General features: G+C 41.6%; 1 protein-coding gene across 1 annotated transcript; it reads right to left on the reverse strand.

Moving 5' to 3' along the window:
- Positions 1-2,202: 2,202 nt before the first annotated feature.
- Positions 2,203-9,881, reverse strand: TM4SF1 (transmembrane 4 L six family member 1). Its single transcript, XM_024556289.4, has 5 exons — positions 9,572-9,881; positions 8,030-8,119; positions 7,793-7,938; positions 4,923-5,103; positions 2,203-3,062 (listed from the first exon to the last, which is right to left on the reverse strand). The coding sequence occupies exons 1-5, from the start codon at positions 9,746-9,748 to the stop codon at positions 3,048-3,050; spliced, it is 609 nt and encodes a 202-aa protein (XP_024412057.1). The 5' UTR covers positions 9,749-9,881; the 3' UTR covers positions 2,203-3,047.
- Positions 9,882-21,494: the final 11,613 nt, after the last annotated feature.

Below are 21,494 nucleotides of genomic sequence, written 5' to 3' on the forward strand. Positions count from 1 at the left end.
CTTGTCAAAGTCCCCTTAGGCAAGTAGAGAGGCTGGGTGTGCATCAGAAGAGGTAGGAATCCCAGCACCTGGGCAGGGGCAGCAGAGGTAGAGGCATCACCGAGAGGAGCTGTGAAGCCTGGGTCTTCAGTTAGACCTGGATTAGGATCGGAGTTTTACCACTTGCGAAAGACAGGGCGTGGGCAGGTTTCTGAGCCTCGCTGAGCTTTGACTATAAAATGGAGACAAGAACCATCTTCTAGGGCTGTTGAGGGATTTCAGTAAAATAATATGTGTAGAAGCTAAGTACCGTAACTGACATGGTTAATAATTATTACTGCCATTTCCTTTGAGGATACATTTAGGAAAATAAGATGATTATACTTGATCATTATGCCTCTTTTTTGGATCCTCTATTGCATAGGTTCTTAACCGGGTCTGAGAACTGCCAAGAGGCCCATGAATGGATACCTGTGAGAAAAGGTTTAAACTTGGATGGAAAAAAGGTCATTCTTTTTATTAACCTCCAATGAACATTAGTATTTCCTTCATTATGGTTGCATGCAACAATTCAGAATGGTAGCAGCAATACTGATCATGCTTTGACCAACAATACATTACATATTATTTTCATATCACATTAAAATGCTTGCAGGTATCTCAAAATTTCATTTCAATTGGAATTGTGTTTAAAAGTACAGCAGTTCTTAGACCCACTCATTAGACCACCGCTAGATCACGTGCAATCACTGTTTCCCTTCCCACAGATACTGATGTGATGGAGCTGGCCATCAAGATAACTATAATTTTCAAAAATATTTTGATAAATATTTCAATACATTGATTTACTTTGTAATCTTATGTACTTTCTTGTATTCACTTTTAAGCAGTATCCTTCGAAGCAGTCTGTGGGCTTCATCAGACTGCCAGAGGGGCAGAGGCACAACAAAGATAGAGCCCTTCGATCAGGAAACCACTTCTGGGGGCCTCACAGGCAGTAGGAGCCCTGCTGCCTGACAGCCAGTGAAGCTTCTTTATTAACTGTTGTCTGTGGCCTAGGCAAATAAACACCTGTGTAGACATAGATGTGAATAAAACCAACTCCATCTCTGTGCCCTGGATATCATTTCATTTTTTTAAATCCCCACCCGGGTGTATGTTTATTGATTTTAGAAAGAGAGAGAGAAAAAGACATTGATGTGAGAGAGAAACATCAGTCAGTTGCTTCTCTTACACTTCATGACTGGCAATCGAACTGGGCAACCTAGGTGTGTGCCCTGACTGGGAATCAGACCTGCAACCTTTTGGTGTAAGGGACAATGCTCCTACCAAGTGAGCCATCTGGCCAAGGCTCATTTCATTTTTTGTTTCATGCTGCGACCTCTGACCAACCTCACTCATTGTTCTTGGCAAGCACATCAAAGATTTCTAGTTGATGATCATCTGTGTACCTTAAAATATAGCCGTAAATATTTTTGTTCGGATGGCATGACAACTAGAGATAAATATCCAACTGGTGATGGTATCGATTATAAAAAATAATTTATTGCCAGACCACTGGGAGGCATGGCCCCTGGCGCTACTGCTTTCTTTGTCCCCGTCTTGTCAATTCCTAGCACCTGTTACACAGTGTTAAAAAGTACAGTTACCAGAGTCTGCAGCAGAGAATAATCTGTGCAGAATTGTTGGGTCATCTGTTCTGCTCTGACTCAAATTTAATTTCCCATAAGTAAATTACCCTGTCATAAATTCTGTTACATTCTATTCTCCTTCATTTGTTGGTCTGTCTTGTCACAGTGGTCATTACAGCTTTGCTACATCATCAGACAATAGTGAAAGCAGAAAATTTCTGAAGACAATTCCCAAAAACTAGATCAGGGGATCCTGTCACTTGAAAGAGCCTAACTCTATATAACTGACAGAAAATATTGAGAGGAAAATGTCTGTTACTCCTTCCCTTCAGGAGCCTCACGCCTGCAGCACCCCACAGAAAAGGAAGGTTACCTGATTGGGTAAAGACCCCAAGAGATGGCATAGCGATGACAATGCCTGGATACCAGAAGAAGGTAGGAGAGGAGGGAGAGAAAGTGGGATAAAGGAACCAGGAAAAAAAGCCCCTGGCAATGGGGATTTCATAACCTGTAGACAGAGGCAAAAGTGGGGGTAGGGGGGAAGAAAAGAGGGGAAAGTTTAAACAAAGGACAATGAAACGAAACAAGAAAAAATGGTAGAGAATACTTTATTTGGTTGTATTTAATCAAGCAAGTTTGGGGTGTTTCCTCGTGGTCCTCCTACCCCATGTCCCTCTTCCCCCATTTTCTTATGATGCTGATCAACTGCTGTATTCCGTTTCCCATCTTTCTTCCTGTCCAATTATCCAGGCCTTTCTCTTCTTAAATACATGACCCTCAGTACTTGTCATTGGAGAACTAAAAGCTTTCCACATATTAGAAAATTCAGGGTCTGGTAATGCTTGCAGCAACTAGCAGCATTGCACGTTTTGACTCGCTCAGTTGGCTTGGAGCATCATCAGTCAGCCCTCCCAGTCTGGGCGAGGAGCTATCCCTCCCGGAAACCGAAACAGTTCAAAGAGGCCTACGTTAGAGATCTGCAGCTTTATGAATGGGAAACACCATATAAACAGTGAAAATGCATCTTTTGAAGTTGTTGGACTTTCTCCTTCATGGTCTTAAAAAAAGCAACTAGAAATCTTTCATTGAATAAACACTAGCACGTATATTCAACAATAATTGGGATGTAATATTTATCTTTGTAACGTTTCTCAAAAATATTACTTCAAGGCAAAGTTTATCTCAGATATGCTGAGGACCGTCACTCAATCTGTAAGTAACCGCCAGTGCACATTTTGTTTTCTCTTCTTAAAAAAAAATGTTTGTTTGCTACGTGCAAACACTGACATCACATGAAGATGCCAGTCTTTACGTACACTTATAAAAGTAGAATATAAGAAATATGATACACTAATACAAAGTTTTACAAATTAATACAAGTAAAATATATAAATTACAATGAAATGAAGATTGTGGTTCTGTCTTGGAGTGGTTCTTTTAACAGTCATATTGCTGTAAAGAAAATGAAATATGCATAAGGTTACAATCTGGCTAAACAAACAATGGTGTCATTTCAGTCTTTTAAACTCCTGTTTTAAGCAAACATAAAACAGACTGATCTCGACTTCAGCAGAGCTTGCCCAACAATACTGAGAGCTTAGACAATGCTCCCAAAATGTTTCCTAAACAAACCAGACAGACCCGTTGTCCTCTCTGAGTAAAAGCTGCAGAAAGGGGCCATGGAAACTGTAGCTTACCAAGGCTGAGTTGGCTTTGGGCGTGTTGGGGTGGATTTTTAATCTCAGGGATTTCAGAGATAATGCCATGGGACTTGCACACGGGAGTGGGCTCAATGCCGGTAACCTTTCCAATTAAATGCTACCGAGTTACTAGTTTGACTCATCTACACTGAAAACCTTGCCCTTTCAAAGTCACTTTTGTCTTGTAACAAAGGTAAACAGATCTGCTGTGCGGTGTTTGGAAAGAAGCCTACTGTGATTCAGATGGTAAACCCAGTGGGACTATTTGCTCCCTCCCAGGAGAGAGGGTCACTCTGCTAAGCCACTACGGGAACTTTGGCCATTGACATCTTATGCCTGTCCCCAAAGTGTACGAGAACTGAAGCCCAGTGGGGCCTTGCCGAGTTTAAACTTTGCCTTAGATGAAGCTCAAAGCTAAAGATAGGTTAAACTGCAGTAATCCTGAGAGGATTATTCCCTGCCTCTCCCAACCGTGCTGCCGGGAAACAACTCCACGTTCAACATTTCCCACTCTTGTTTTCTTGGGAATTTGGCGAGCTCCCAAAGAAATTATTAATCTTGCTGTATTGGCCTGATAAGGAAAACTAGATTTTTATTTTAATTTCCCTTCAAAAATTATAGAAAGTTTCCTTTTATTTACAGCAAAGTTTTTTACGGTAACAATGGGCTTTTAGTGTTCACTGGGTTTTGTCTTATTTTAAAGTTGAGACCTTGAACCAGAAAAGTAAATGGTTAGGAAAACATCAATTAAATAAATTTCTGTTTACCTAATCCTGTTTTACAGCATAAGACATAAAACACCCCCCCCCCTCAAAATTGGACCAAAGCTGAACTTCCATCAATTCAACAATATATGATTTCTGAGGGGGTTATAGAAACAAGGGCTTTTCCCACTACTAACAAATACATATATCTCTTCAAATCATATCGCCAGGAAACAACTGCTTCCTGGTTTTCTTCCACAATGAAAGGCTATGGAAAGGCTACTAGTGCTTTTCTATGCTTAGCTGTTTGGGCTTTTTGTGACTCCTTATTAGGAAGGAATTATAAAAAACCAACAGAACAGTGCATATTGCATACAGGGTAAGAGCAGGTGCTATGGCATAAAATGACTCAGGGTTTGAAGCCTGTTACTTCCTGCCTGACGAGGTGATTTTAGACATATTGCTTAACCTCTGAGTCATAGTCTCATCTGAAATGTGGGTTAGCACAGTGCCTGGTGCAATGAATGTTGGCTATTATTTGTCAAAATTAGTTGGGAACATGAGAGAAGCAAAGAGGGGACATTTCTTTGTGTCTGCAGCCAGAGCAGAGGTAGTGAAAGGGGCAGTGGGTTAGCTCCTGAAGCGGGCACTTTATCTACGGGTGGCATTTTCCTATATTCACAGAGCCAACTACGAAGAACCAAGGTAACTTAGTGGCTGTGACATTGAAAGAAATGTATCATTAACTGAATGTTGTAAATGCTCTGCCACAAAGACGATATAGGAATAAATGTAGATAGGATGAGCAGTATTTGAATTTGCTTTTTTCTCTGTGGTGAAAACAATGGTGCATTATGGTAACTGCATACATGAGGGACATGCTAGGACCTTTTCACGCAGGTTCTTACCTGATGGTGAGTACAGCAGTAGCCACATATGCCTCCGAGCATTCCGTTTATGACTTGAACGAGACACAAGATGAATTCAATTCCACCAAGGGCCAGGAGGATAGAAAACAAAGAGATATTCCACTCCACAGCATTCTTGGGTTCAATGCACTGGGACCACATGGCTTTATCTAGAAGGTATCTGTGGATGAGAATGGAAACTTCTGATATATAACCCCATCTGATGAGATGTCTCATAAACGACTTTCTGTGGGGGGGGGGCGATTTATTCAGAGAAAAAATGAATGAATGAATGAATTCAATGGCTTATCTCAAATTCTTCCAATCCATGTCATTCCACAAAATGACAATTTAGCCCAGATTTTGTTGCAGTGGTAAATATAAAAGTCAACAGAGAATATTGAGTACTTAGTGTGAGTGAGACATTGAGCCAGGGCTGGGAATACAACAGTGAACACAGGATGGGCTCTGTCCTGGAGAAGCACAGTTTAAGAGAACAGACCACAGGCAATCTCAGTGCAACAAGTACACTAATCTGGTAAACCACCTGTGAAAGAGCCACAGAGGAAAGTCACCTAAGGGAGACTGGGGAAAACCTACTTACGTAGCTTTTCCACAAGTCTGAGCTTCATGAAGGTAGAAACTAGACCTTTTATCATTGTATATCCAGCCTCTAGACCAGGGGTGTCAAACTCATTTTCACCAGTGGCCACATCAGCCTCTCAGTTGCCTTCAAAGGGCTGAATGTAATTTTAGGACTGTGTAAATGTAACTACTCCTTAACAGTTAAGTGAGAGCTTGGCGCTGCCGCTGGGTAGAAACAAGGTGCCGGGCTGGATAAAACAAGGTGGAGGGCTGGATTCGGCCTGTGGGCCTTGTGTTTGCCACCTGTGGTCTAGACCACTAACTGGCACATAGTAGGTTCTCAACACATTTTTAAAGTAATTGAATGTTACATAACAATCCAAAGTCACTATGAGAAATGTTAGGAAATAATGCTAAGGTCATATCTGAATGAATATGTATATCTTAGGAGATTTTCCAAATAACTGGATATTCATACAGTCTGAAAAATTCTCTCATTCCTTTCCTTGAATTTTGACCTTTGCTATACATCATAGAGTATTGTAATTCTTAATGAACTAAGATTTAATCTTGTGGGGAAATCTAGCATTGACTTAATTCCACAAAGAGGTCTGGTATGATTCTTTCCTTATCACTTCTTCCTACCACAGCAAGATAAAGGGGCTGGGAATCAGAGACCTAACTTTGGAATGGTTCATTGAGGCAATCAGAAATTCCACCTGTTTATTACAAAAAATTATGTCCTTCTGGCCCTGCCTTTCTGCATGTCACTGAAACAGAAACCCATAATTTTAGGACACAATATAAAAAACTTCTCCAGGCCCACTTGGCTATTGAGCAACTAATCATTGGCTTGTGACCATTAGTTATTCCCCTTATTGCAATTCCTGGAGACGGTGAAGTAGAAGATTTCCTGTAGAAGCTGAGGTGAATCATGGGAGGGGGTATAATCAAACAGCCATAAAAAAACATTTAGTGATGGCTCTCATCTCTCCTTGCATGCCAGCTACGTTAGTCATAACCTTTTTTTTAGAGATGGATTTGTGCAGTAGTTTTGTGTCTGTGTGCATGCATGAGTGACCTATTTCTACTAGTACATTCAGTAAGTACTGAACGTAAAAAATCATAATTTTTGAACACCAAAATTTCATACTCCCATAAGTGCTAATTTTCCTTCAAAGGCTAACGTTGGGCTATATTCGTTGTGAGCTAGGAGACGATATTAACAGCTAATAGTGGTAGTCCTCACAGTGTGACAGCTCTGTGACATAGTTTACCTATGGTATTTCTTTGATAACTGCCAGTGGTTTTATTTTACAGATGAAGAAACTGAAATGCACACAGCTCAGTTCAGTTTTTCCTGCCAACTTAGAGACTAAATGCAGAGCTGGGATCAAACTCGGGTTTATCTAATTCCATACTTGACCTTATGACCTTACTCTATGCTATACAAGTCATGGGGGACATTCTTCATAATATGAAGGCAATTAAAAGTCGTTATTCATGTTATTTTTACTCTGTTTTCTCACCAGATATTCCTGCCAGCATTCTAAACCTTTCAAACCTCAAAAAGATGTCATTCATTTGTTATAATGTATATCAGTGTCTATCAGCTGTTTCTGTTCTTTTCTCAGTAACAGAGAAGAAATGTCAACATAAAACAATGGAACATCTTAAATCATCCTGATGTTAGAATTGTGAATAAGACCTGTCTCATACAGCCTGATCACTTTAAGTAAGGGTGCAATTTACAGTTACTACGTTATATGTGAGCGTGTGTGTGTTGGGGGTTACTATGATTTCCTTAGGTTTTGGGTAAATTCACATAGTGTCCATCCATGTAAGGATTCCATAATGTTTTTTAATAAAATCAGCCAATTGTTCTGAAATAGTGTACATACCATACATAAACACAAACTCTACAGCCAGACTGCTTGGGTTCAAAGCCTGACTGCATGGCCTAGCAATGTGACTTTGGGTAATGACTTCATCTCTCTGTGTCTGTGTTTCCTCATCTTTAAAATGAGAGCAATAGTGACAGTCACCTTGTAGGGTTACCATGAAAACTGAATCAGTGTATTCACTAAAAAGTCTTAGAGCTTCTCCAGGTCAGGGACTGAGCATCAATCCTCAGCACCCTAACCCATGCCTGAGTCACTGCCAGCACACCTGGCTGAGTGGATGGATGAACGCATGACTGATGCCTTTTCAGTATGATGAGTTTGCCACTATACACACGTGGAGGGTAAGACTGTGTGGTCTGTTGAGGAACCATTACTACTCACTGTCCTTCGGTGTCCAAAAAGGTATAGTTCCATTGGTTGTTGGAATCGAGACACACTGGTCCTGCTGTTAAGCCCAGGGCTGCCACGATGACGCAGTAGCCAGATCCTGCGATCCCGATGAGAGCCGCCAGCACAGAAGACAGCATCTAAGGGGAGCAAAAACACCGAGAGTGAGCCACGGAGTGTCCCAGCGACAGGGAGAAACCCCGTTCTCACCACCAGAGCGGAAGGACCTACCGCGCATCTCTTGCCGCAGTTTTCACTGCCGCAGCAGCCACAGCAGTCTTCGTGTTCCAGCCCGATGAAGACGAACGCGGGCAGGAATATCTGGTGAGAAAACAAGCAGACCCAGTCATTATCTTTCCCCAAACTCATAAGGGTCAGGTTAAGGGGCTTTGGTAAAATACGTTTGTTTCTGACATTGTTGACTGGCTTTGGGTTAAATTGATCAAGTATCTCAAATAATGTGAAATGGTGAAGAGGAAAAAAACCTTTTAATGTAGTATCTTCTTGTTTTCATGTAATGTGTCAAATCATTCTTTAGGGTGCGGATGTGGTTTGGGAGGGCTAAAATAATAACCTTTGAATGTGGTTATTCCACCAGAGCTCCTAACATGGTCCCAGCTGCAGATGCTGTTTTGGAACTATTAAACCCTGTCTTTAAATCTGCTTTTCATTGTAAAACATAGAAGATACCAACAATCTTTAAAAGAATAACTGAAACCTTTTTTTGTGAAATGGGATCAATGAAAGAGCTGTATAATAAAAGTGTGCTGCTTGTTTCCAGACACGATTGTAGGCTCGTAGCTCTGCGATGAAGCTTTTTAAATAAAGTACTATGAAATACTCTGAGATCAAAAGCAGCTTTAACAAGTGCAACAAATGATTTGCATTAAGGACAAATGATTGCATTAATGTGATAACAATGTTTAAATTCAAAGCAGATTTATCAAACTGTAATTGGTGGATCAAAGTTTAAATGTTTTAATACCCTTTATTTGACTAAGAAAACTATTTTGTCCAGTATTAGCAATTCCATGAAACTTCTCTTTAAAATTCTCAATCCCAGCATTTTAAAGCAGCAAACTCAAGTTTGTACACATTCTTTCCATGCTGTGGTTAAAGCTAATATTTTCAGCTCCAAAATTGGCAGACGAATTCCTCTCACTTCAATTAAAAATAAACCTTGGAAAAAACAACACATTCCACCACCAGCTTCAAACACACAGAGATCTGCTGTGCGCTGCAGGGTTTCTCCCAGACACCACACCCCAGGATTACATAAAGGAGAACATTTATAATTCTTTCTAAATAGCTATGCACTCACAATTCATTATTATTATTTTTTTCTGTCACAGATGCCTGAGAATAAACAGCAGGGATTTTAGATCCTAAATTCTGTTGATTTAGACAGAAAACCAGCCCTACTCCTCCCAGCTCCCCAGAGCAAAAATGTTCCGTGACTGCTGGCTTTAGGACTAGAAACTCCAGTCTCTCGAATCTGATTTAAAAGCTACTATCTGTTTCTAGTTGTAACATAAGAGAGTTTAGCAAAAAGGTAGTTCTTTTAGTCGAAAGAGGATTTTGAAAAACAACATCCAATAAAATTAGTACACTATACTTCTCTCAACTTTTGCATAATCTACTTTCAAAAGAAGACTGAACAAAAATCACTGGATGTGGAATTTTGCATTATAGAAAACTTCCCATGAAAACACAAGAAAGCATCATTTTAACAAGAGAGAATTTTTAAGGTTGTAATAATTTTAAATGACTTACCAGTAAGCCGCCTCCTATGATGCCAGAAAAGTACCATACGAACTTGCTGAGGTGGTTTTCAGAGGCATACTTTATTTCCCCATTGGGAAAGTAAAGTAAAATGTTAGCTACAATGCAGAGAACTGCGAGCCCCAGCAGCGAACATCCAATGCATCGTGCGCATTTGCCGTAGCACATGGTGGCAGGGAGTCTGGGGGTTTGTTTCCTCCCTCTTCACTCCACGCAGCTCAGTGATGGTCCAGATCAAATGAGAGTGTGTCTGTCAGCACAGAAGGCAAAAGCTAATTTTCAGCCCATTCCCGCAACCTCTTAAATACTCTGAGTTCTTAGTCACAGGGTAGATGAAATACTTTGTTTTCATTGGTCCTGACTGCAGGCTCCAATAGAGGTTGGGGGAGGTAGGAGGAATGTCCCGCCCTTCAAATGAAATCCTGGGAGAAGTGAAACCAGGGGCAGGACGTGAGAAATAGTCATAGGCAAGAGAGAAGATGATTAATCCTCAACAAGGATTAACTCTGCAACTCCTTTCAGGATAAAGAGTCAACAGGAAAGTCTGATACCATTTAGCAGAAACTATCAAGGGTAATTGTCCACACTGTGACTACCTTGCTTGAGGTTTTAAAAGGCAGTGGGCTGTGATCCTGCTGCATGCAGCTGTCTGGACAGCTTTCAGTCTGAGAGCTCTGGGTGCACTTCCACCTCTGCACTGATGTAATTTGAGACCCCGGGCCAGTCTCCTGAGCTCTGAGTTTCCTTGTCTGTTAATGACAAGGTGTCCCAGCCATCGCCCACGGATTTGAGGAAGCTGTTGGGAAAATTACAGAGCAGCCTTCTTTCCTCTGCCTACGGCATGCTCTGCAGGCTGCACCGACTGTCCAGCCTTCTTGGACAGCTGCCTCCAAGACAAATTTGGCACCAAATAAAGCTGGCATCAGTCAAGACAAAGAGGTCAGGCAACTTTTTACTCCTCATTATGGCTGTCAGGCACAGTGACACCAAAGAGGGCCTACGAAAGTCTAGAGTATGGAGGAAGGGTAGAAAGAAGAGGAAGACAAAAAGAAAGGAATGGAAAAGGACTTGGCAAGCTGAGTGGGAACACGAAGTTGAGAGAACTTGGAATAACTGGGAGAGTCACAGTCATTGATCAGGGGGCAGAGTGAACTGTGGTATCCTCAGCCAGACTGTGAGACGGGGTGTCGAAGTCTCACACGTAAAGGCAGAGAAAGGGTGTCAGACCAACTTTCTGATGTGGTTATCTGGCAGAAGAAGTCAGACTCTCAATCTGTTCAGCCCTTGAATAGCAGGTTGCACCAGCCTGCTGGGTGGCCCATTGGGGCCAGGACTGGAAGTTCCTTGTCACCAGCGCAGAATAGCAAGGACAGAAAAGATACCAAAGGCCAGGATGGTGAGTTTTTAGTTCAGAAAAGGGAGCAGGGCTGGTGAACCCAGAAGCTGAGGCCAGGGTCTGAAGAATTTGGGCCCAAACTAGAGGGCAGAACACATACTAAATGTGAGGAGCCAGCTGGGGTGAGTGACGTGGCATCCAGACTAGGAGGAGGACCCAAATGGAAGTGTGACCTGAACGTACTAGCAGGGGTGATGTCATAATCTGGACTGGCTGGAGGACACAGACGAATGGAAACTTAGCGCAGGCAAGTAAACTGGGTACCACCCGCCTGCTCAGGTGTAGGGAGGCAGATCTGCACGAGTGCACCGCTCCGTCACCACCATGCATCCAACAACAGGGAACAGATGCCCTCTGTCCTGGCTGGAAGTCCTGCTGGAGGCAGGATTCCACAGGTGTCAGATCCTGGGATGGCAGTACAGGTGAGTGAGTGGGTCCTTTGTTTAGGCATCCTCGTTCTAACTCTCCACTCTGCTGATCTAGCCCATCCACACAGCAGGGGAGGGAGAAGAGAAGGGGATGCCTGGAAAGAGAAAGTCTGAAGAGACAGCCCATCTCTGCTGTCTTCCTGCTGTGTGGATCGGGCTAGTCACATTCCTTCCTCCATACGCTGTTTCTGATTCTGTAAGACAAGGGGCAGGACTAGATCAGTGGTTCTTAAGTTGTTGAGAATCTTGTAATGACGTGGACCTTCTCCCCAGGAAAAGAAATGTACATATATGCAAACACACACACTTTTCATTCCATCCCTAGGGGTTCATGGGCTTCCTAAAGACTAATAGTGGCTCCTTTTCCACATTTCTCAAAGTGTGGCCTGACAGGAGAGCACCTGCATCACAGATGCAGGTTCCTGGCCTCATCCTTGACACAATGAGTGGAGATCTCATATGTTTGCTAGGTTTGGGGATCACTGGCCTGGTCCACAGCACAGGGAAGTATCATTTGTAGTAGATGTTCTCTGAAGCCACTCTTTATCACCTATGGCTCCTCAGCTCTAGCCAGACATACAACCCATACACGAATTGTGGGGGACACATTGCAATTCAGTACAAGACACTTTCAAGCTTGATCTGAATTCTCTTGTAACAGAAAGGTCCCTGCCCTTTGCCCACCACTCTGTTGTTCCATGTGGCCCTTTCTGCTTCTACCCCTCAGCTGGTCAACTAAAACGGGGTCTTTTCTGCTTTGGGCTCTAGGTTTAAAACCAGATACAGTTTTCTGGAAAATTTCTTTAACTACTTGGCTCTGGTCCTAGCCAGACTTTGCCTGACAGATCACCGTGGACTTTCTCCTGGCTGTGAATTCCCAGCTTCCCAAGCAGAGCTACTATTTCCACGGACACTTTCTGGCTTTCTGTCCATTTGCCAACCCCCACTCCAGATCTGTCCCCTACCTCTGCCTCCCTGTCTTCTTTGTTCTGAACCTTATATTGTCCTAAAGCTTCACACTAGAGGAATATCCTTAATCATCACCTCAGAGAGGCCCTCTCCAAGGACCCCATCTAATGATGCTATGCACCCCACCCAGTTACTCTTAATCACATCACCCTGTTCTAATATTACCCCAGAATTGATTATCCCTGAAATTATTCTGTGTCTTCATTGATTTCCTAGTGTCTGCTTCCCATCCACTCACCTCCGAGTGCAGGACACTTTCTGCTTTGTCCACCATTATTTCCCCAGTGCCTGAAACAATGCCTAGCACATAGTAAGTGCTCAGTAAATATTTGCTGAATCGCTGAATGAATAAATGGGTCAGTGATTTTTTAAAGCCTATTCTCACTAGGCTGACATTCCAGTCTCTCCACCCTCAGTTCTTTTATTCTTCTCTCTGAGATCACCATCTCACTAAAGGCCCTCTTAGCTGTTCACACTGTTGATCCAGGTCCTGCCACTCCCTGGCTGTTTGATTTGAGGCAAGCAATAAACCATTTTGTACTTCAGTTCCTATCACTCATTTATTCACCAATATTTAGTGAGTTCCTACCATATTTTCTAAGTGTTGAGGAAACAGACAAAACAAACACATATCCCTGACTTTAAGGAGAGCCCATTCTAGCAAGAAGAGAGTGACAAATAAAAAGTAATAGTAAATAAATAAAGTCCATTGTGTATTAGGTGGTGAGAAGTGCAAGACAGGGGAGTAAGCAAGGGAGGGAGAGAGCCTCCTGACAGGAAACCTACCGCACAGGGTGGTGATGGGTGAAGTGAGTCAATGTGTGCAAATCATGAAGCATCTGGCGTTTAGCAATCACTCAATAATGTCACTTATTAGTACTTACTATTTCCATCAACCCAGTCTCCCAGGTAAGATGTCTCTACTCCATTTATAACTCCTTATATCTACTTCTCCAGGATTCCACTGCCCCAATCTGCATTGGATCCTTTTATTATCTTTTGTGACTAATTTTGAAATACTGGAGTTTCCACAGTTGTACTAAAAGCTCACTTTTATCTTTCTCATTCCCTCTGAATCAGCCTCAATCCATGAATATACCTTTAGAAAGAGTGGCTTTTATTTCATTACAGAACTGGACCCTGGTTCTCAGCCCCACGTGCTAGATATGCTGTCTCACCGCCCGAAAGGCACTGCTTTTCCTTCCTTCCCCAGACCACCACCCCCAGCTTTGCTCCCTTAACTGAATTCATCAGTTTTTCCACGACACCTAGCAGCACACCCCTGTCTGCCTCCAAAATCTGCCTATAACTCCCCCTTTGTCTTTGAACACACCCCCATCCAGCACCAACCAGACGATGGTGCCCTAATGTGTGCCCCCATTAGCCACCAAGTGCGCCAAGTTCCCAGAGGGCAGGTTATCTTCGAGGGCACAATAGCTAGCATAGTGTCAGGTATTTAGTTGTCTCTGAATAAATATTTGCTAAGCCTTGTTCAAATAAATAGGGAGGTTGAGTATGTTCATTTCTTAGGTTATTTGGCTTTAAGCAAAACCAAAATGTCCTTTGAAAAGTTAGGCAAAATTGACACTTCAATGTGAAAAATTTCAGTTTTACCTATCACTCACATGAGCAGCTGGTTTGTGGTTCTTATGGTTAGCTTTCCTACCATGTGATGTACAGAATGTGGTTGCAAGAATAATTCCAGGGGAAACTAATTTTATTATTATCAAGTGCCATATAAACATAGGTTTTAATGTTGGAAGAAACCTCAATAGAGTGAATGGTTCAATTCCTACCCCTTCACCGAATCTTTACGGCTATTTTGTAGTTAAGGGCACAGGGTTAAAAGAGTATCCCCTATATCAGGTAGCTAGTGAGCAGTGGAAGTGAGTTACCTTTAAGAACAAATGTCTGTGATTCTATGTGGTTGTGGGATTCTAAAAGGAGGATCTGAGCTCAGATCAACTTCCTGGTTGCTTTCTTTTGCAAGTATTTTGTCTTCCTCATTGGGAAAACATTAGTTTCTCACTTATTTGAACAGGAACAATAGGGTGATTCACACATATTAACTATACTCATTAGAGCTTTTTTGATTAAAAGCAACAGAAGCCAGTTTCAGTACCTTAGTCAAGGGGCATTCATTATGAACACCAAAGGTAAGGATTCAGGTGGGACTCATGGACAAGGGGAGCCATTATGTCCTCCTCACTCTCCATCTTGCGCCTTTGACTTCTATCCATAAATTCATTCTTCTTAATGCAGACTTGTTTTCTCTCTTTCACAGTCTACACAAAAGAACATGGCTACTTCTAAGTCCCAAGTCTACCATTTCCTGTGTTCAAGAGAGGTCCATCCCAGCCCCAGATGCTGAGGGAAGGGAGTTGTACTGGGCAAGACTGGGATATGTGCCCACTCCTGTGGGGGGGGGGCGGATAAACGCGGCTGCCAGGGGCCATCTCTGCATCCAAGTGGATAGGTGGAGGAGCAGTTCTTCTCAGGTAAAGGTGAATATAGGGACAGGTGGAGAAGCCAGGAGCTGTCCTGTATTTGGAACCAAATTGTGGCATTCAGCCACAGGAAGAGGGCAGCAAAGGCAGCAGCAGTGGTAAGCCATCTTACTCACAGCCTCCTGGCTTTCCTGTCCCTTTTAGATCACAGCTCAACTTGTTCTTGGGTTAAAAGTAAGCTTCTTGGCCCAAGATTAAACCATAACTCTCTTTACCCTCATCCCCACTTGGTTGTTTTAGTTCAAAATCTCCCTCATCAAGCCAGGGAACCTCTCGGGCCTCGTTGCCACTGTCAGACAAGGCAGCCCCCAGGACGCCTGCTCCATGGGCTGAAGTGCACAATGGGGTCTGGCTTTCCTTTCCCAGGGACCTGCTGCTCAGAAGGGCTGGCTTGCGTTTTTAAAGGATGGGTAAGCTGACAAGCAACACACAAATGCTTTAAGGGAAAATGACTCTTGTTTTCCAGGATGAGTATCATTTCCTTAGGGTTTGTACCAGAGCCTGGCATGTGAGATGGTGGAGGGTTCCGATGACTACCCGAGCCTCAAACGAGAAATGGCCTGTGGGTTTCTAAAACCACACACACTGACACAGCCCAAGGGAAACAGGGACTCTCTCAATGTGGGGCCAGGAATCTGCACTTTAAGAAAGCTCGCTAAGTGATTTTATGCACAACCAGAATTGAAATCCACTGATGTAGGTGGTGAACTCTCTAATTCCATAAATGAGGCCATCGAGGTCCAAAGTGGTTAATTTCAGTTCAGAAGAAAAGCCACAGATTAATTTAAAACATAAATCAACAAAAGAAAAAAGCAAACAAAATATAACCAGAGACACTGAAATTAAGAGCAATCTAACAATAGCCAGAGGGGAGGGGGGAGGGGACAATGTGGGGAAGGGTTTTCAGGAAGTACTGTAAAGGACACATGGACAAAACCAAGGTGGGGGTGGAAGCAAGGGAGGGAGGTGGGTTTGGCTGGGGTGGGGAGGAGTGGGGGGGATGCAGACAACTGTAACTGAACAACAATAAAATAATTTTAAAAAAAAGAAACCCTAAAAAATTAAAAATGATGAATTCATCTGTTGTGTATTTTGAACCTGGTCAACCGGGTGATTCTCTTTGTGGTTCTCTTTTGACTTTTCCAGATCCCAGTTGCCTTTGGGAAAGATGACAATAAAATATTTCTACAAGAGGATAAAAATCTCTGACAAATTCATGTTTGTTTATTTTCTGAAAAGAACATAGATCAGAGTTTTCCCCTAGAGTTTTCCCCAGAGGTTTTTATTCTTCTGTCAGCATTTCTAACCAACATGAGGCTCATTCATTCAAAAAATGTTTCTCATTTCTGTACATTTAGGGGAAAGAGGGAGGGACAATTAAACAGTGTGCAGAACAGACACGTGCCAGTTCCTCCCCTGTTGCATTTGAATTTTATAGCTCTCCTGTGTGGAGCTGTTTCCAGGTAAGAAAACAGATAATTACAGGCTAAGTATACAGGATGAAGCCGCAAGGCTGGTGAGTCATGCATGCTGGACCCCTCCTCCTCAGGTCTCACTGACGCAGAAACTCATGCTCTCCACATGCTGGCTTATTTATAATACGTCACAACACCTCCTCAAATGAGAAACGTTGACCAGATTTAATCACTTTTTATTTGGTATTCATGAATAATATAATTTTAAGACATTTATTATTGGGGTCAGATAAATTAGTTTAAAGTTAACCTGGTGTTTTCAAATGAGAACACTTTCCATCAATATGGGTTCCACGGTCAGAACTCCGGTGGAAGCACAGTACTAAGGCTATGGCCAATATTCAATAAGGTTGGTTTTATTGTAGAAAAATAGAACTGTCAACAATCAAGATATATGCACAATTAAAAATTGAAAATAGCAATTAATTTTTCCTAAATTCAGTATAAGAGAGAAATAATAAAGCCTATTTTCATTTTCTTTACCCTGGTCGAATGTGTAAAAGGACTTCCCCACCTGGTCTTTGTTCTTACATAAAAAAATATAATTGCCTTTTTTTCTCCCCCAGAAAGGTTGGGGTGGACCTCTCCCCTTCCTGTTTTCGTGCCATTTAAAATTCAGCCTAGTGGGGCTTCTGTGGGAATTGAAGACCGCACAAAGATGAGAAGTGAGTGCAGTTGGCTCAGAGCTGATTTTTAAATATTACTTTCCAGGGACCCCTAATGAAAGGAGCTTTTCTTTGGTGGTTAAATTCTGCATAAAACAATCTTCCTGCTGTACATTTGTTTAGTCATTTCTATGACTTCAGCACTCTGGGAGACTTAGATTGAAGCATAAATAAAAGGCCGTGAGAGCATTCCCCAAGTTATCATTCCAAGCTGGTGAGTTAATACTCCACCTAGACCTCATGGTCTCACCACTCGCAGTCAAACTGGTTTTTGTGGCTGTCAGGCAAACTCCAACGTGGCAAATTTCCCACTGATACTGAATGAGCTGAAAACTCAGGTCACTGTCGATTTTGCCCTAGCGAATTTTAGCAAAGTTCATTATATCAGTGGAACAGTTGAGACTTGGTGTGTGTATGTGAGAGAGAGAGGGAGGGGCACAGATAGACAGAGAGACCAAGGAAATAGGACAAATATGGGTTTGGCTGCAAGGCTTGGTTCTGACCAAGGTGGACAATTGACCTGACTTTTTACTTTCCTGTTCATAATCTCTGCCTGACATTGATGGGAGAGAACTGTAGTCCGAGTGAGCGTTATCCTAGCATCTAACATAAACATGTGCTTCCGATTTCCTCCCCAGAAAGGGAATTGAGATTTTAACTTGCTGAATCATCCAGGGACAGCCACCTCATTGTGTTAGGTTACAAACACATAGTCACGTACTATGGGAACCCTAATGGGAAATGCATTCCATTTTTAAGTTAAACCGTTAGCCTGCCCTTTTTCAACTGACTGAAAGATTCTACAGAATCACGATTTCTAATAATGCCTTCACAGTGATTTGTAAATGAATTTTCCAGACTTAGAAGGTGAAGATAACTTGAGCAAGAATTGCAAAGGGACTAAAACACCCATTTGAAACCTAAAAAAATTATCTAGAATATTTCTAATGCATTCCTTCCTTGCCCAACAGGAGACAAATAAGCTTTTTTGTGAGACCCTTTAGAGTAGCTGTCCCTGCAAGTAATTAAATCAGGAATTTGGTGTAGAGATGTCAGTTGTTGAAAAGATATTATTAGAAACAAGCTTAGGATCGGTCTCCCTGCTCTGCCCTGCATCTTCATTGCAGATGCAGGTCCTGGCAGCTCTCACACCCCCTCAAGAGAACATCAGGGAGAATAATTGTGGAGCCTTATCCTTCTCGACTTCCTCCTCTGATATCCTCTCTTCTCAATGGTCTTGGTGTCTTCTGTGATGACTTGATGTTTTTAGGAATCAGAGTCCCAGACACAGAGTCACATTTGGGTTTCACACCAGGCTTGTGTGGGTTTTCTTCTAACTTCTTAATGAAGAAGAAAGAACATGAACATAAACAAGTGGAAAGATTTTTTTCTTGAATCACATATGTGACATTTCACAGAGATGTCTTTAGCTTACAGTATAGTACAGTATATTAAAGGCAATTTTAAATTATTGAAGGAAATTCTTTAAAATATTTCTACAAGAGGATAAAAATCTCTGACAAATTCATGTTTGTTTATTTTCTGAAAAGAACATAGATCAGAGTTTTCCCCTAGAGTTTTCCCCAGAGGTTTTTATTCTTCTGTCAGCATTTCTAACCAACATGAGGCTCATTCATTCAAAAAATGTTTACTGAGCAATTACTGTGTGCCAGGAATGAGTCTAAGTTTATATGTAAATCTCTCTCAATTCTCACAACCACCTTTTGAGGTAGGCACTATTATAATGCCATCACACAGGTGATTAAATTATAAGTAACTCTCCCAAAGCTTCAGTTTGTCCATGGTGGCCAGGATGAGAAATGAGGCAGTTTGGATCCAGAGCCCACCTTCTTAATTACTACAGCATATTATCTTTGCCAACGTTAAGAAATATCCAAACTTGTAAACATTTTTGTGAGTTTCTTTGAACCAAACTGACGACTATTGCTGGGAAGCACAATCTCAACAGATTGATTTTGTACATCAAAATCAAAGGGGAAGACATCAGGGGGTTACATGAAACTCATTGGTGATATAGACTAGAAAGATGGGAGAAAGTGAAGGGGGGACACCTCTGTGACTGGATAATTTCAAATTTGCTGAAAAGTTGCAAGAATAGTGCCCTGTTAAAAGGACACAGGGACCAGCTTTAAAAGTCTTTAACAGGCCATAGCTGGAATAATCTGAGCATCACTAATGGATTATAACTGGCTGAATAATTAGGAATTCACAAGTTCACACAGCTATTAATTAAAAGTTTGATGAAGATGCAATATTGACCTTGTCTCAAGGCACATATCTCCCTACAAATTCTTACTATGTATAAAGAAGAAAAGAGTAACTGGAGAAGACTTGTGGACACCACCTTTAATCAAGTGACCCAAGTTAACTTCATAAGTAGTGAGACTAATGAATATCATGGACCACCTGATAGGATGCAAAGAGGAGGACTTTAACATGGCCCCCCTAATCCCACCTCCTGGTATTTATGTCCTTTGATAACTTCCTCATCATGAGTGTGAGCAGGACCTGCAACTTCTTTCCAAGCAATAGAATAAGGCAAAGGTGGTGTGTGTCATTCGGTGATTATCTTTCCTTTTATAAGTCTCTGTCTTGCTAGCAGACTCACTCCAGAGTCTTGCGCTCCTTGTTGACTTTGAAGAAGCACAAGTTCTACAACCACAAGGAAATAAATCTTGACAACTGAGTGAATTTGGAAGCAGTTCCTTCCCCAGTAGAGTCCCAAGATGAGACCCCAGCTCTCAATTACACATAGATTCCAGCCTCAGAGAGCACTCAAGTTACACTGTTCCCAAAGTCCTGGCTCCCAGAAACTGTGAGATAATAAATGTGTGTTGTTTTAAGTTGCTAAATTTGGGGTAATTTATTGCATAGTATAGAAAATGAATATAGTCACTTCTATAGTATTCCTGCTGAAGATACCAGCAATCTTCAAATGTGTCAAGGTGATGAAAGTAAGGATAGGCTGAGAAATAGGCTTGATTGAAAGAGTCTAAGGGCCCATCTCAACTAAATACAAAGTATGATCTTGGGTTGGATTCTGGACTTTAGGGAAAAACATTGCTATTAAGGACCTTATTGGAATGATTGGTGAAATTTCATTATGGGTTATGGCTTAGATCACCAATTTTCAACCTTTATCATCCCATGGCACACATAAACTAATTACTAAAATTCTGCAGCACACCAAAAAAATATATTTTTTGCTGATCTGACCAAAAAATAGGTATGATTTTGATTCATTCACACCAGATGGCTATTGTTGTGTTGGCTGTTGTGATTTTTTTATTTGACAATCTAAGGGAAAAGAGGACAGAGCCCCTGACCAAATAGTCAGGTATTGCATGTTTTTAAAATTCCTGTGGCACACCAGTGTACTTGCCCTGGCACACTGGTTAAAAATTGTTAGAGTAGATAATAGTATTGTATAATTATCTCATTTCTTGATTTTAATCATTGTTATAATAGTTATATAAGGAAATGATAAAATGAATATGGCAAAATGTTAACAACTGATGAATCTAGCTAAAAGATATATGGGAGCATTTGACACTACTCTTGCAAACTTTTAGTGAATTTGAAATTATTTCAAAATGAAAAGAATAAAAATTCCAATGTTATATTTCACCTTTAAAATTATACTGGAAACAGCTCAGAGAGCACTATTTCCAATTTGGGAACCCCAAGGGACTTGGGGACCACTGTTATGTAAGATACTCAAAGTAGGTATAGGTATAAAGAGTGTGAAGTTTATAAAACCGTTTATCACTTTACATGGATTTGGAATGATGTCAGGAACTTAATGTAAAGACTTGTCCTTTGGTATTGATTCTTAACTTTTACTCATCTAGGAGCACTGACCCCTGGACTGTGTGTAATAAAGTTGGCGTGATGACATGTAGTGGACTCTGTGGGGCGCTGCCCAGATACCCTTCAGGCCTAAGACCCTCATTCCCCAATCCCCGAGAGTGTGCTGGGAGAGTAAGGCATCCACAGCTGAGGCTGGCTCTGGGAATTTCTTTCAGCCGCAGAAGAAGTTGCGTCACACAAGATATGGCCCTTTGCTGAGGGCAACCTCTTCTAATGACTGATGAAAAGAAATAGACTTAGCTTTCTTGCTTCAACTGGGACAACTGGGAAGGGCCACCCTAGCTCCAGAGCTCCTCATGGGATCAGCAGAGGTCCCTGCTATGATTGTGTCACAGTTTAACTTCTCTTGTTGCCCAGTACTGCTTCTCACTCCTTCTTATGGAACACAGACAGTGTTTCTGATCCATAAAGAATACAAATTTTAAAATTCTGATTAAATAAATGATGCAGCAAAAAAACCTAAGAAAAATTAGATATTTCTCAGCCCCTCTTCATGCCATATTGTCCTCATTCAGAAAAAAATGATTTTGTTTACTTTAAATTTTTAAGCATGCACAAAATTAGACAGAATAATGTAATATTG

The sequence above is a fragment of the Desmodus rotundus genome, chromosome 2 (genome assembly GCF_022682495.2).
Source record: "Desmodus rotundus isolate HL8 chromosome 2, HLdesRot8A.1, whole genome shotgun sequence".
Taxonomy (NCBI): Eukaryota; Metazoa; Chordata; class Mammalia; order Chiroptera; family Phyllostomidae; genus Desmodus; species Desmodus rotundus.